This window comes from Sturnus vulgaris, chromosome 11 (assembly GCF_052056855.1).
Source record: "Sturnus vulgaris isolate bStuVul1 chromosome 11, bStuVul1.hap1, whole genome shotgun sequence".
NCBI lineage: Eukaryota > Metazoa > Chordata > Aves > Passeriformes > Sturnidae > Sturnus > Sturnus vulgaris.
Window position 1 is genome coordinate 6,747,935 of NC_142253.1, and position 17,163 is coordinate 6,765,097.

General features: G+C 39.7%; 1 protein-coding gene across 4 annotated transcripts in view; it reads right to left on the reverse strand.

The window, feature by feature from the left end:
• ATXN7 (ataxin 7) overlaps positions 1-17,163 on the reverse strand; it is an 85,976-nt gene that overhangs the window by 20,674 nt on the left and 48,139 nt on the right. For 3 of the 4 annotated variants that reach the window (XM_088171326.1, XM_014873077.2, XM_088171327.1), the window contains one exon: positions 15,588-15,692. The exons of the other annotated variant lie outside the window; for it this stretch is intronic. In XM_088171326.1, the coding sequence (XP_088027452.1) occupies positions 15,588-15,692 (105 nt within the window). The remainder of the gene's footprint in view (positions 1-15,587; positions 15,693-17,163) is intronic. 4 annotated transcript variants of the gene reach the window in all.

Consider the following 17,163-nt stretch of genomic DNA (forward strand, 5'->3'; position numbering starts at 1 on the left):
TGTTTCTGCAGGGAATCACTCAAGGCAGAGTCGGGCCCTGCCTGTGCCCGGCCTGCGGCTCTGCAGGCTCGGAGCCCCGGGGTCTGTCCCTGCCCTGGCCAGCTCGCTGCCTGCTGCTCCTGGAGCGGTGCCACACGGCTCCGGTGACATTTCAGAAGGGCTCACGGGGCCGCTCGCAGCGCTTAATCCCTCGCTGTGGGATTTTCCACGCCGTGCACACAGCCCGGGCAGCGCTCGGCCGCATCCGGCCGGGCCGGCCTGGGGCACCCGGCGGCCACCAGAGCCGTGCCCAGCCTGGCTTCAGCGCAGGCCTGCTGCCAGCCACGGGCACCGGCACACACAGCTGCGGTGCCAGGCTCTGTGCACGCTCATCGATTGCCACGGACAGCGGCCAGGCCTCGCCAGCGGCTCCAGGGCCATTTCTCCACCGAACGTGGCTGTCACCAGCCACCCTCCTTGGGCTGACACGGCCCAGCCTGAGGGCACCCAGCATCCCCAGAGCTGCAGCTCCCTGGGTTATCCGTGAGCGACACAATCACTGCCACCCTGCAATCCCTGCAAACTCCTGCTCTGCTTTTCCAGCTGCAAAATCTCACTATTTACTGTCCTGAATTCCAGATGGGTCTCCACATCCTAAGTCTCCATGCTGTGAGGTCTGACTGTCAAGGTTTTGGATTTCCAACCAAAACCAGCACATGGACAATAAAATCTAATTTTTACCAAATGATTAATTTCTGAACCATTTCCTAAGTAACCACTTTTAAAAATTACAGCGTATCTGCTGATAAAAAGAATATGAAAAACCAGTTTGTGGCTTTTGCTCTTATTTTAAGTTACCATAATCAAAGCCGAATTTTTTGGTCTTCCCTCACTTATCAAATGACACACAAATTCATTTTAAAACCAAGAAAGTTTCTTTTTCACCAAAATAAGAAGTTTGCTAAGAAGAGAGGCAGCTGGCTTGTACAAGCACCTTTGTGTATTAGCATCAGTGTGTTAGCATACTACTTTTCTTCATTAAGAAGATTTAAACAGAAGAAGGGAGTACCATTTCAGCAGACTGGGCTTTGTTAGAGTTGGGGTTTTTTTCTTTATTTAAAGAAACTTGCAGAAACCTGGAGGTTACTGCTCCCATTACCAAGCTTAGAAATTAATACTAAATCCTAAACCACAGATACTAAATAGTAACATTCCCATGTCTATGCACTCAGAAAAGAAGACAACAACCAGCTCCTCTGTGGCTCCAAATTTCAAGAAGTTGACAGCTCATGTCGCTTATCTATTAATTGTTAAGGACAACTCAGGAATACAAAGACATTTCCTTGGATTATGCTGTTTTAAAAACACTACTCCTTCCACCACTAAAATTAGTACCAGAGCATGCATGTTTTTGGAGCATTTATTTCTACTGTACACTCCTCTACTTCACACCCATAATTAAAACTGGGTAAGTCTCCAACAGATTTTAGTGGTTCACAAAATTCTTGACTTCAAAATACTATGTGGGGAACCAGCACTGATGTATTTGTTAGAAACTAGAATTCTTAGCCTTTGATTTGGCCCATTCTTATTTTAGGGACAAGAGGGCAAGTAAGTTTTATTTTGTTGCTTATTCCACAAATAAACTGACCAAGAGCAGGCAATGTAATTCCCACATAGAACAATGCAGAAAGCTGTCTCCCTTCTGGGTAAGAGTGAGGACAAAGAACCCAACTGCTAAGAAACGCCAGCAGCTGGGCATCAAGGCAGGATGTGGAATGGAAGGGAGAGGCATGACGGGACACACACACACACAGGGAGAGAGCAGCCTCGGCCCAGGGGAAGGCACACAATGGCACAGAGAATACAATGGGATTTTTTGCCTGTCTGTGTTATAGCAGGAGCATATATGCCAACTGCCTCGATCCATGCATTTTTACCTACTGTTTTGCAGTGTCTAAAGGCTTCTGAGTAAACACTGTGCATTTCAAGGTTTCACCTTGAAATGGACTGTGCATGTGGCACAGTGAAATCACGTGCTGCCAGTGTACTGTGACAAATGCAGAAGTAATTTTACTCAACGTAGTAAAAGCAACCCATTATGTAAGGCAATGAAATTAGTAAGTTCTTTTCCTGGTACTAAATATTGCAAGAGGTTTTATTTTCTATCAACAGTACTTGAAGCCATTGAAAAAAAATCCCCAAAACATCAACAACATTAGAGTCAATATAAACACTCATACCATCAGTTAATACCTGAATTCAGGAGCCTAAAATTAGCCCTGCAAGCTGTGATAATGCACTGTGCAGATCCATACACAAAGAACACCCACCTGCACTCACTGCTCGCTCCCAGGGAATGAGGCTGCAGAGAGGAGACTCCTGCTCTGACATCAGGACAGTGAAGGAGGGAGAGAAGCAGTTTGATGTGAATCACTGCAGAGAACCTAATTTCCAGGTCTTTGGTGTTACACAATCACCCAAGAAGGACAACTTGAACTGTGCCAAAAGCATTGCAATGGAAGAAAGTTTGCTTCCTACCACTCCAGCTAAAGAACAGCATCAACCCCCTCTTTTTTATTTTCTCACTGAACACATGTAACACAAAAAGGTATTTATATAATTTGTGATGCTATCACTATACACACACACATACACTAGCTCCATGGCATGAATGAGTACTGCAGAATGTCAAGAAACTGAAAACAAACAAACAAGAATAAAATTGGGAGAGTGGAGAGAATCCAGAAGTTGAAGTATCCTTATCCTGCATACTTTGCATTGCCAGAAAAATTGATTTTAAGAATAAAAATTCTCCAGCCAATCTTTTACTTGCATTACATTTCTTGCCTGGTTTTATAAAATGAGATAAATGCAGCTTTATCATATCTCCTTCCACTTGTCTACATTATAGTGTTCTGTATTTCAAAATTAGGCTAATTTTAGTAAAACTGAAGAACTGGATTTGAGATGGTGCCCTCCCACCCCCTGCTGGGAGATGTCCTGAAGATACTGGTGTTTATCATTAACAATAAAAGCAGCATTCAGACAGCAAAGGTAGGAATTGTTGGTGCTCTTACAGAAGGCAGGAAGATCTTTGCTGGCTGGACACCATGAGCACATTCCAGCCCAGCTGTGCACGTGTCTTATTAAATTGGCCAGCAGAAAAAAAAAAGGCAAAACACAACATGAAACCTGAAGCTATGTCTGTGCACAGAGCAGGAGGTGCTGCAATGGGAGAGTGATGGCAAAACACACAGGACAAAGCCACAGACAACCGGCTTGATTGTCTTCACCACATACTAAGACTCACTTATCCTTTCTCAAAATCCAGCAAACTCAGGCACCAATTTCACAACCACTTTAAACTGGCTGGTGCGAGCTAATACTGCCACAGGCAAAAAGCATTCCTGCCCTCTCCCCCAATCCTGACCACTCAGTCTGAGCCTCTGCACCATCTGCTCTGTCCACGACAAAGAGCAGAACCATCGGCTCTAAGGCCTGACAGTGTCACAAACCAAACGCCTGCTTGTGCCAAAGCTGGCAGTGAACTGAGCGAGGACTAGCAAGAATTAAACTGCGACTTGATCCTAGGGAAAGGGCTGCAGGGTGTAAGAACTGGGCACAAAAATGAACTGGGTTGTGAGCTGCAGTAATGATCAGTTTGCCAGTTCTTAGAAGCTTTGAGGGGTACATAGAAAAAAATCCAATTTCCAAGGAATTCCATCTGATTGATATAAACAGTGCATAAGCTGGGCTTGCTTACACTGCAGCCTGCTTATGTTTACATTTAGTATGTCTAAGATGACTTTGTTGTAAATATTTTGCTTTTAAGAGATTGTTTGGTTATTGGCTACTATTATTATTCTTCCTGGAAGGAAGAGAATTATGGGCCTTGAGCCAACATCAAATATCTTAAAGTTGATCAATTGAGGACTCCAGTGTGGTACTTAGAAAATCAACTTTGTTGCTGTGGGAAGCGAGTGGAAAGAACCCCCTCATTTGCTACATGATATCACAAAGCCAGCCTTAGTAAAGGAGCAGCAAAATCATAAAAGAAGTCGTGCCACTGCCTTGTATTTGGAAACGACTGCTCTAAAGTACCAGCATGAATTAAATTCCCAGAACCTCCAGAACCACAAGGCAATGGATTTTGAAATACGTGGATTTTTTTTTCTCTAGCAGCTGCCACTTTGCAGAGTGTTTTACATGCTGCAGAACAAAACAAATATATTGGGCAAGATTACTGGTTTTGATGTTTTCTTTTCCAAGTGAGCAAGCTCAGAAGCTCCTCAGGTTTCAGAAAACTGGAGCGAGTCCAAAATAAAATAGATGACTGAGTACGGAGGAACAACTTGACAGGCTTGTTGGTGCACAATCAACTGACAGCATTTTATGCCTTAGTATCAACTCCACTTACACAACATGCTTGTTTACACCAGAAATACAAAATATAACTGCTACTCATGTAGCACGTGTGTCCACATAGAATGAAGGTTTCTGTACAGAATTATGTCATTTCCAGGGACTAAAATCAGGAAAGGACATTGAGTCCATTAGATTTCAAGTGTACAGCCACAGCTATTGTGAATCTCTGCCATCTGGACAACTGGGACAGGGCAGAGGAAATAGCAAACAGCCCAGGAGCTCTGCAGGGCTTTCAGCACATCATAACTATCTGCCAACTCCAGCCTCCCCGGATATGTTCTTGCAATTACAGAAAAAGGGGATGAGTATGGCCCTAAAGGTCAGTGCCCATCTTTAATCTGATTAGAGACCAATCCTACAGAGAGAAAAACTTGGCATTGACCAGTTCCTAGGCATCACCAGGTGCCATTCTCAGTCTGTGGCAAGCAAGATGTGAGCATCAAGCCTTGCAATACCACACACATATGTAAGTTTATATAATTTCTATTGCTGTTAAACCAGTCCCAGGTATTTTTAGAAGCTAGCTGGTGGATTGCTTCTTGACCCACATGATGACCTTTGGTCACATAGTACATGTCACTGTGATGGAGAGGGGATTGAACTGTGGCAGTTTAAAAACCTTTCCTCTGACCTGAGAGGCCAGGAGAGGGCCAGTGTGGCATCTTTCCAGGCATATACATGGTTACATGTGGCTTGTCAGAGGCTGCAAGCCAAAATGAAACTGAAGAAAACGAGTGCTAGCTAGTCCCATGCCAATGAGTAGGGCCAGAGCTTTTACAGAGTACTACAAGGCTTCTCATTATAATCTAGAAAATTGAAAGAAGTAAAAACAATTACTTCATGAAGCTCACCCTAATACAGCAGAAAAATCAAAATGCTTAAGAACTCAGGTGACAACTTCAGCCACATAGTAACAAAAGAAACACAGCCAATTTTCCTCTTAGCAAGGAGAAGAGTCATGAATTCCATGTGAATACCATATGTACCATCACACAGTGATGAACAGCTCTTAAAACTCTGTGTACATCACATACTCCAACCCAGCTCTACAAATAATCCACAAACATCGGAAAGTTTTAGGCTCAAAGGTGGAAGGGTGCCCTGAATGGGACACACCTTCTACCTAATGCACAGAAATCACCACATTGATCCACAGAAACCAGGGGTTTTCCAAGAACCAGACATGACAAACAGGTTCTTTGCAACCAGCAGAGTCACACAGCGAGAACACAGCACAAAACCACTCCTGGCCTGGCAGAGGGAGAATATCCTGTGGGGTAAAAACACAACTAGGTGATCTGGCTAAAAGAGGTTTCCTTTCAGAAAGCCACTTTGTATATAATTGTGAATTAAAGGTTTTCTGACAATCTCGCCAAACAACAAGTTAAAACTCAGTTATGTAGGAATTGCTTCAACCCTGCAGGAGTCTGATCTAATTGCATCCTTTACAAAGCAGTGCAGAGGGACAGTGTCATACCAACCTGGGCAACTCGTTATCTGGGGAAGAGAGAACAGAAAATAGGACAAGAATCTCTTAACAGTGGTCCTTCTTTCTCTAATACACCTTGGTGAAACAAAACATCATTGCTGTCTTTGTGGCCAGCAGTACTCTCTGACACGGCAGAACTTGCATAAGGCATCAGAATAGGCAAAATTTATCGAGTTTACATATTAGACACACTATGTTTTTTCCTACATTTTTTTGGTATTGTTGAAAGGATTAACCCACTTCCCAGCTGCACAACAGCTACAGGAACATCTACACAAATTATAGAGTAAAAAGAATTATTTTCTATACAAACACTACATTATGTATTTGTTTCATCAATATCAGATAATAGGATTGGAAGTAATTTGTCTGTTACTCCCTGCGATAGCTAATGATGGCCTATTAGACAATAATATTATCACAAACTCACATAAAATTACATATAATATTTATCTATTTATTTATTTTCTACATTTTTAAAATAGCTTTGTAATTGTTCCATACTGTTATGGAGCTCTGACAGAGTTGGATAATGCAAGAGCTAATCAAAGACTGCTACTGAAAAGCTGTTTGAATATTTGTTACAGGTAGACAAAACACACCACTTAGAAATCTAAATTGCCTTCCAGGCCATTTACGTTACTTGGATATAATTATTTAGTGTTAGAATTAAGCCTAATGAGAAGCTTTAAAAGATGGCATTAATTGTATTATTTTGAATGTGAAATTGACTCTACGGTTATTTTTTAACTTAAAAACAAGTCATGTGGTTATTGATTGCTATTCGTCAATAAACTTACAGATTTCATTGTATAGAAAATGTTATATACTCCCTCTTCTGGTTATATCTTAAAAACACAGTTTCTAGACTTAAAGCGTATCATATGTTAGATTTTAAATGTATCATATTGCTTGGAAGAAAAAAACCTCAAGGCAGTATCATGTTTCTTTTTAAAAAGTCAGCAAACTGGTGATCAAAACCAAATAAGTAACAGGTGAGAACTACTTGACATAATGCCCAACTAAGTAGCAGCTACTTTTTAGCTGTGCTTAAAACAAAATGTTATAGATTTCTTTTATATTGTTAAGAAAAATATTGTCCCAAATTTTTCCAAAAGTTTGACTCATGCCTAATGCCTGGTTACCATTCTGTGCACTATTGCTGTCGGTGAGAACATAGATTTTAAAATGCTGTCAACTTTTCCTGAGGTGGCAGATGAAATTCCTACAAAACATTGTTTTTATGTTGGTCCAGTATAGATAACTGTCTTCCACATAGTACACTACACCTTGTCTTCTCTGGGGGCATTCTTCTAATAGCAAAAGCTGCTGAAGGCTACATATACATCCTCCTGTCTAATAAACAATATTCACAGTATACAAAATGAGAATTGTGAAATAGCACGAAGAAATAAAAACAGAAACAGTAAAAGCAATGCATATGAAATCAAAAGATGAACTATTAATAAGTGCACACACATGCATACATCCATCTCTTCCCTTGATGCTCAGTGACAAAGCCAGGAGATGTGTCTCAAGTAGGACACACCCTTGTTGCCCTCACCCTCCACCAAAATGTGCAAAATCCAACCACAACATTACACAAACCACATTAATAGTACTGTTGCCAAAACATTGAGAGAGGAAAATCTTGTGGAAAAAGCTTTTGTTTGTTTTGCCCTGTTTAGCCTCTCTTCCTTTCTACCACTTTTACCCCTCTTTACAGAGTAATAAAACCAGCATTGTACCTACTTCATTCTTCCTCCTCCAAGGTACTTTTGTCCTACCTTCCTTATTTAGCTTCCTCCTTATTGTCTTCATCTATTTCTTTTTACATGTATTTTACTCAAGTTCTTTGTTTTACATTTCCCTTTTTAGCTATTCCCTGGTGTCCTCTCTTTCCCCTCCTCGGACACACACACACAGACTGCAAACCACTTCATTCCAACTATGCTGAGGCAGCCCTGCCCAAGCTGCCATCCCCCTCCTGCCAAAGCTGGGCACCACTACCCCAGCCAGGTACTGCACAGCCAGCTGTACTGGGTGCACTGGTATCTTTGCAAAAAGTAATGTAAATGATGGCAACTGATGGGATTTCCTAACTGACCTATGAAGTTGTGCTTGCAGAGAAAAAGAGACCATCCCAAACACAGCAGTTGTTCAAGAGGCAGATGCTGGGATAAGAGGGTACAGTCTGTGCAGCTGGAAACTATGCACTTCCATGGGGGGGAAAAAAAGGCAAAAAAACAACCAAAATTATTTTCTTCATGACAGTTCAATACTCAAAACAATTTTACAAGCTTCCCAGAATACTCCTCCCTGGAATCACAAAGCACTGTGGTATTCATCTGAGGTTTGCAGTTCTTGGAATAATCTACACAGTTCATGAGAATACACACTTCTCCCCAAAAAACAAATGAGAAAGTCCTTATAAATAATTCATCTGCATGTGGTTTGCTTTTGAAATTAAACTACTACTAACTCCACCCTCCAACACCAAGTTCGTATCTTCATGGCTCTGACACATACATTCCCATCTCTCCAGAAGAGCAGAAAATCGTCTCTTTTTTACTTCAACTCAGGCTTCCTCCAGCTCCCCAGCTCTTGAACAGGTTGCAGCTTCATTCTCCTGCACTCAGCTCAGGGCAGTGTGCCAGACCCTGTGTGCCCATGGCCTGCCCTCAGTGTGTGCCACCTCCCCTGGCTGTGCTCCAGCCCGAAGGAGTGGCTTAGGCGGTAGAAAGAACCCTTTTAGCTGCGAAGGAAACCTTCCAAGGATGTGGATCACGTAAGCTGACACAGAACAGCCTTCCCTGACCCTGCAGAAAATCAGGAGTGATGGCTGGGAGAGCTGTGTCCTGCTCCATGTGCTGTTTCCTCTCACAAAATGAGTTCTGAGTGATGAAACTCAACCTTGACTTCTAGATTGGTTAAGTCCTCTCATTGTCAGTAATTTTTAATTGTAGACTTGATTCAACTATCTCACCTGGCTTCTTTCAAAGTCAAACTATAGTCCAATACACTCAATAGCAATTTTATTGTAATTACTTGTTCTCTTTAGATCTTATTCCAATCTGTTGATCAACAAACTTTCTCCCTCTTGCTGAACAACTATTTCTGTGATACAAGTGAACAAGGCCCTGCTTCTTCTTTTCCCACAAAGATAAATATTTGTATTTTTTTCTTCCCACTTGTTCTTCCCCATCAACATTTACTTTGAAAAGCAAGCAGTCAGTCCCAGTGTCCAAGCAAACATCCAGCAAGGAAATCACTATAAAGGAGCAGGGTTCTCATAGAACCATTGCATAATTTTGTATGTTAGACTTGTTTTAAATATTTTAACATTTCAGTAAGAATAGAAGAAAAAAAAATACTCTCTCTTCAGCCAATATTAAGCCAAAAGGATTTTTGCATCTAGGTCTTCTGCTATGGCAGAACAGCATAAAATTCATTTCACATTAACCAAAGGTTAGAAGAGCCTAAAGCACATCAAGCACTTGACGTTTGTACTGTTTTAGCACACACAGTGCTGTAGAGAGAATAACATAAGTTACATGATAAGCAGTAAACTGAAAAATCAGTTTATCTTAATTTGAAGCTGAACATCACCTTTTTCCTTATCTGATACTTTAAAATTGCTTTGTCTTCAACCAGAGCTTGACAAACTCATGTACCCACAAAAGAGGAGAAAGTTTTACTAGAAAACTGCCATCAACTTCTCAGACTCCCTGTGCCTTCATGTAATAAACAAAGACCATAGCCATTCTGTGTACAAAAATAATCTTCTGCATGTGAACAGTTTGTGATGATACAAGTAACCACAGCACTGAACTCCACCGCTCTGTAAAATCTGCATGGCACATTTGCTATTCAGCTAATGGCTTGGGGGTGCACATTTCAAAGCTCAAAATATGTTTACAGAGTTTATTTCCACATTATAATAATTTCTTATTCAATGATGTATTATTTAAAAATGACTAAATAGTCAGTTGAAACTTTTCCTTCTGAAATGGATCCTGTGCTGACCTCTGAGCACATTTCCTGCTATATGCCAAGATGATTCTTGCAAAAGCTACAGAATTTCACAAATCTGTACCAAGAAGTTAAACTAGTTGTTGCTGGACCCACAAATTAAGATCCAGCTGCTGGAACTTGGATTGTGTGAACTACTGTGAGAGGACTGTGCATTTAAACAGAAGCTCCTCAACAGAAGCTGCCAATGATAATTTGTTAAAACATATACATTAACTGGAGTCATAATATGCCAAATGCCACCTGTGCATGTTTGGCAATATGCTTGGCAGATTGCTCCAGCACATCTGTGCCACACCACAGAATATTCAGGTTTTATTTTTGTTATTAGACTTCTATAGAAAATCACTGATACCCAAGAAATTCTTATGATTTACAAAAAACCTTTTTGCACTGCTTTAAAAAGACTTAAGTGAACAGTGGACATTAATTACTGAAACAAATTGCTTGCTGCCAAAAGTATGCAGGCCATAATGAAGGCTTATCCCTCCAAAATGAGGATGAGCTCAAGCAGTCTCCCATGAGAAAAAAACCCCACATATACAAAAAAACCACCCAACCCAAAAACCAAGCAACAAACAACCCAGTCCTCAGGTCCAATGGCTTTGGAACAAGATTCAGTACATTCCTTTCTTTTCTTATCAGCTTCAAATGCTGCCTTGTACAGACACTTTATCTTTCACTTTGTAATCCATGAATCCATGCTAAACAAACTCTCTTATTCTACTCTAAGCAAGCAATACATATACAACAACTTAAAAATATTGAATACTGACAGATTTTTCAAAACAATTAGCCACTGCCAAATTTAACAAAAATACAGTAGGACAAATTTATATTCCATTTATAGTGTGAGAATAACCGAAACATGTTACACTGCAGGGACTGTTAATACTTGTTATGCATGATACACATCCAAAATACATCAATGCACCTGCAGAGATAGTTAAGAGATCATTTTTCTCAATTAAAATCATAAGGATCACGTGTTTGTGTTCTCTCTGAATCCAAGCACTTAACACCAACACAAAAAAACACCTTTAGGACTCTCGAAGTGGAGACCTGCAAATAAAAGGTGGGTGTGGGTCCTGGCAGAGGGAGGAAGGACCTCGGTTATACAATTAGATGGAGAATCACAAAAGACCTCGAACAGACTCAAAGGATCGACCCAAGTAACCAGCAAATATCCCTTTCCCTTCTGCCAGGATGTGCCCTCTGAGTATAAGGTTGTGTGATGCTCACAGCCTCCTGGAAACCACAATAGATGATGAGCATATCTATAGAGTAACTCTGCTTCTGATTCCTATACTTCAGGTTTAAACCTGCACTGATTGGAAAGCAAAATGTTTAAGCAATTCCCCAAGAGCTCTCAGGACAGCAGCAGCAGGCAAAGCTCATGGTGGTTGCTCACCTTTGCCATTGTGCCAAACCCATGGAAGTAAATTAAAACACTTGACATAGCTTTTTAATGACTCAACAGCCCAACACACTATCATCATCTCTTTCCAACACGTACTGTACTTATGGTTTTCACAATCACTACATGAGTCACAGGCACTCTCAGTGTAAGTTTTACAGGTAGCCTTCATTATTATTGCTAAGAGTTTAACCCTATTTTGTATTCATGGAAACTAAGGCACAGAGGGAAAAAAAAACAAACCTCTCTCTCTCAAAAAAAAAAAGGAAAGTTAGAAGGAAGAAACCCCACACATCTCTATGCTGATGCTACTTTCATACTGCTGAGTTCTCTCTGAGCCACAGAGCAGCCCAGCCAGGGCAGACAAGCAGCTCTCATTAGCCTAGAAGCTGATAACCACAGGGAGATGAGATAAACCTGTGGAACAGCTGAAATGCCAACAAAAGGTCACACAGCCTGAAAACCACAGCACTTCAGGGCTTCCACGAACAACCTGAAATAACTGTCATGATGGCTTCCTCAAAGAGCTACCTTTGGGTGCAGTGCAAGAACTGTATCTACCATGTCTCTGAGGAGGAGAGAATGGAAATCAAAGGCAGACAGCCACATCCTACTGTCCTGAGGAGCGTGACAGCTGACACATGATCACCCAGAGTGTAGAGAAATACTTCTGAGAAAAACACTTTCTGGGAATAGGTCATCATGATAAGTGATCTCAGGTGCTTCACCCACAAGACTCAATGCCTGAACATTGTATCTGTTTCCATCCTTCACTTCTGAAGTGATCTTGACTCACCCAAAGGAGATACTGATACCATGAAAGTGCAGCCATTCACAAAGCAACAGCAGCAACAGGAGCAATAAAAGGCTGCAATCGCTTGCCTGCCCCTGCCATGAAAACAGCTGTGATCTGACAGAACATAGGATTTGTCTTGAAACAACTTTTCCTTGGCTGGCTGGTGTGCTCCTGCCCCACTATGTCCCCAGCAGCGCTGCCACCCTGAGCCAAGGAGCTAAAGCCACTGGCCAGCACTGCCAGCCAGCTGCTATACCACAGGCTGACTTCAGATATCTCATTAGATTAGATTGCTCTTAAAAACAAACCTGCACGTGGTGTTATGCATACCAACTTTACAAATCAAGCATAGTACATATACCAACACCACTGAATAAATTAAAGTGGAAATTCATAGCCCAAACACACTGCCTAAAAAAGTAGGCTTTTAAATTAGTGTCTTTTCTAGTCAAACACATGAAATAGAAAAATCAGTTACATACACAAATCTGTCATTTGTATTAATAAAGTATTTTACTAAAAAGGTGACATATTCTAATTAATAAGGTTACATTTAAATTATTTCTGACTACTTATGATCCAGAGAAAAAAAAACCAGCATATATCCTGCAAAGCACTTTCAGCCTACTTAGTTAAGTAGTTTATCACAAATATGCTTTGGAAGAAATTAATTAGCTCATTAGGTTTAACCAGTAGTTTGTTTAGCTTTCCTACGACAAAAGTGACATTTTAATAGAGCATATTCTGCTACTTCAGAAAACAAAATTCCACATGACAAATTAACAAAAACACCAAGCACAGCAACACACACCACCAGGAGCTGTAGAATATTTTAAGACATTAATACTTGTCTGGCAACAATTAAAAATAAAATACCCTAAGAACATAACATACATTGATGGACTGCAAATTTTCAGAATTTTTAAATCCCTGAAATCATACTATCAATAAAACACCTAATTCAGGGTAAACTGGCTGTGGTGAATCCAAACAGTGCTTTACTTTCTTGTTATCATGATAACACACTTTTTATTTTAAAATAACCATGTGTTTTGAGGACTTCAGCAATTTCCTTCTCCTGAGCTATACAGTATTTAAAAACAATAGATCATTGTCTGGTAATCAATCACCTGCCATATTTATCAGCTTTCATATATCATTTTCTAAATTAAGGGACAACTATGTAAGGATTTAAAAAATGGGAAGGCCGATTTAAGGCTTTGAGAACTAGTGCTACACAAAATCACCAAGTCAGCCTTCTTACCTTTCTGAGGCTATTAGATTGGCAAACTAAGGTCCTTTAATGATGTTCACCCCACCCAAGCCTGTTTTTCTCATCAGAATGACCCCGCCTGTTTCCTCTGCACGCCACAGCCCGTGCCAGACTCCTCATTGTTCAGAACAAGCTTGAGAAACACTAAGAACAACCTCATCATTCCTATCCGCTCCTTCTGCACTTCTCTTAAAGCATCAACCTGCCACTGATGTAAGGCCTGTATCAGAGGAATTTTCACATTTAGAGATCACACTTCCACAAAATGATACAGAATGGAATTATTATGTTAGTATTTATTATGACTTTTAAAATTACTTTCCATATCTTCATTTTGCAGTTCCCTGTTCACTCTGCACCTTTTAAATTGCAAATAGTGCTTACAGAAGAGTTGGAATTAATTTCACGTAACAAGTCTAACAGCAGTACAAGCAGCATTACAACATGCCATGCTTTCATGTCCATGCTCAAGACCCAGTGCTGCACCTATCCAGTTCCTGAACTGCTTCTGTCACCTGTTCACAAGGACAAACACGTTGCTGCTTCCTACCAGACACCTGTGTGTCACACACAGTGTTTGGAGATGACCTGCTCATCTCATAAAGACAGCCTTAAGTGTCTGCAGCTATCCATAGCTCTCCATCACTACAATATTACTGACCTCAAGATGGAATATTCAATATGCCATCACTCAGAACTCGGTATCCTCCAGTCCACCCTCATAAATTTATTTTTAGCTGTCAGAATCAGTTTAATATGATATTTTAGAACGAGTTATTGGACATCTTATGGTGATACTCAGTGACACGTGAGGAATTTCACTGGCAAGGGGTAGACTTGCTCTTGGCTAGTAAAAAGGCTTACAGCAACCAGAGCAAGAAAAGCAAGATGGCCTTTTCTTCTTCTGGTTCCCAACAGCTCTGGGGACTTATATCGACAAAACTGTGTGTTTAAAAAATTTGATTAGTACAGCAATCCACAGAATAACAAGCAAACTATTAAGAATTATGACATAAAACCTATTCAGGTTCTTCTCTGAGTCACGCTGTGTGGCACAACTGCAGGGATCCAGAAGCAAGGGTAGGGCTATAATCCATAAGGCAATACAACACAAAGCCAAGTGAGAGGGAGAAAGGATAAGAAGTTCACCTTCTGCACAGCCCAGAAAGGCCCTTCTCCTTTGAGGAAGCAGAAGTGAGTATGTATTTTCTTGCCAAAGCCTGCATTATTTAAGGTACACTGAAGGTTATCCCTTTTTCTCAACACTAGAAGAGGTTCCCTGCCCATACCCAGCTCGTATCCTTATAAACACCAAGCCAACCAGTAGGTGCACTGGCCTAGGGAGGAGAGACAGTGTACAATTACACGTGCACGTGGGGAGGGAAGACTAGTTCAGAACATGCTTTGTCCATCACGTTTATTAGGAGTTGGTCAGAAAACATCTCATGAATTTCTTAAGAAACAAAAAGCTGAATTCCAAAAAACTTCCTATCCAAATATTGGCATTAAATTATTTGAGGTTAATTTCTAGTCTTGAGAGGAGCATAGAAAAGCAGAACTGCCAACCACCCCGAGTCAGGCTTGGAGGAAGTAACCAAGCACTTGAACTTAGTGTAGCTCTTCATGTTTTCTCAGTCCTCTCTAAACACTGGCCAACCAACACAACAAGAGCTTCCTTACATAGTTTATATACAAAACCACTGAACCAGTAAAACAAATAAAAATTGATAATTCTGAAAATAAATAAATAAGCTTACTGGCTATTGGAAGCTTACTACATTTCACAAATTTCACTGTAAGTTTAGCTTTCAGTTCAAGTTCACAGTTCACACTGTACCAGAACCCATGTAAAAATAATCTGTATAAATACACAAAGAAATGACACACAGAGACATAAACACACTATCCATATTGGCTGTGAAATACACTCTATATGTCATTTTGAAACTGTACTGTAGCTATGCAGCATTTCAAGAAAGCATTAAAAAACTAAAAAGAACAAGACCTTTATGTAACTGCATTTCAATGTATATCAAATTATTAAATACAGGTTATGTTCTTTGAGTTTTTTATAATTTAATGATCTATTTACCATCAATTTAAAAAAAAAAATTGCCAGGCTTAATCCTGATTTAACCTCACCCTTAATTATTAAAAATAGTTAAGCACTTACCATAATGTGATTGAAATGCCTGTGGTTTTACGACCTGATTACAGTGGTTACACATCACCAAATAGAAATCATCATGAGCCGGGCAAAGACCAAATATTGGCATATCTAAAAACAAAAAGACAAAATGGCATCTCTCAGCTGCTGACAATTATAGAAAAACAGTTTAATTACAGAGCCATGACACTAGTGTTGAATCAAAATTTTAGAGACATTTGTATCAAATTTGAAAATGAGGGAAAAAAAAGAGCATAAAATGCAATAGATAATTTTGTGCTGGAGTATTACAAAAGCAAAATTTTACTACAAAGATAAATGTAAAATGAGCGATTACTTGTAGAAAACATCTATTTAGGAAACTGGTTTAGGACTGATTATTTTATACCAGATGCAAGAATGCAATAAAAAAAAAAAGACTGACTTCAATTGAGACAAACGCAACATAAGAGGGGATGTTTTATGTATTCTGAAAAGGGCTTTGGATTTTATTCCAATGTTATTAAATGAATTCAAAACTGAACTTCATTTGCTATTTAATTTTTTTAAACCATTTTAAACACACAGCCATTCACCGGGCAGAATTACATGCCTAATGGTTTTATTTGTTTAACAGTGCATTATAGTCCAGCCATCTGCTGCCAGAGATCCATGGAACAGCTACACGGGAGAGAGAACCAGAGATAAGAGCATGTCAGAGCATGTGTGGATTGTGGAGATAACACACATACTTGGAGACTTTTACAAATAAAATTAGTTTCTACAATTTTGTTTTTAAGAATACAGTTTGTTAAGAATCTATGTAACAGTTATAACTGCATTCAGAGACTACTGGAGCAATAAATTAAGCATTCGCTACACAACTTAAAGGTATATTACATTTATATAACTAAAAAATGCTATTCAATCATTAAAAGACAAAATAGAAACTGCAAACAATATGTGGCTAAGGATCTGTAACACTATTTAAAGGTAAAAATTGACTTATTTTCTTATAAAACTTAAATCTATTACTTGAGGTTTTTTTATAAGAAAATATATCTTAACAGAAACTTAGAAAATAAGTTGAACTTACTCTTGTGCTAAAACTGGCCCCAGGAGTTTTGTTTTACAGCTATTAATTTGCCTATGTATACATTTAGCAACATCCACTGCTTTGTTCATTAATAGAACAGCAATTATGAAATAAATTGTGTTACACACTGAGTGTACCATAATTCAAGGCAATTGCTTACAGAAAGACACCATCAGCCCTGTCCACTTTGTTTCTCACAGAGAACATATCCACACCAAAACTACTTTCAGAATTAGCATGTATCTTCATAAGAAAAAAAATTAAATACTTTTATTTAAAAGACATAAGGTCTATCCCACGTGTTCCACACATCTTACTAGTGCTACATCAAAATTAAGCATGACACCAGAAATAACAGCCCCAACTGGATTTTGCAGTTGGATGCAAATGCAATGACTGAAGACATCTAACTTGGCTGAGAGAGATCATAGCTACCTTCACCTAAGTCACAAGCACCTTTTCACAACTGAAGTTACATCAGATAAACAAATAATCTGGTTTGCACTT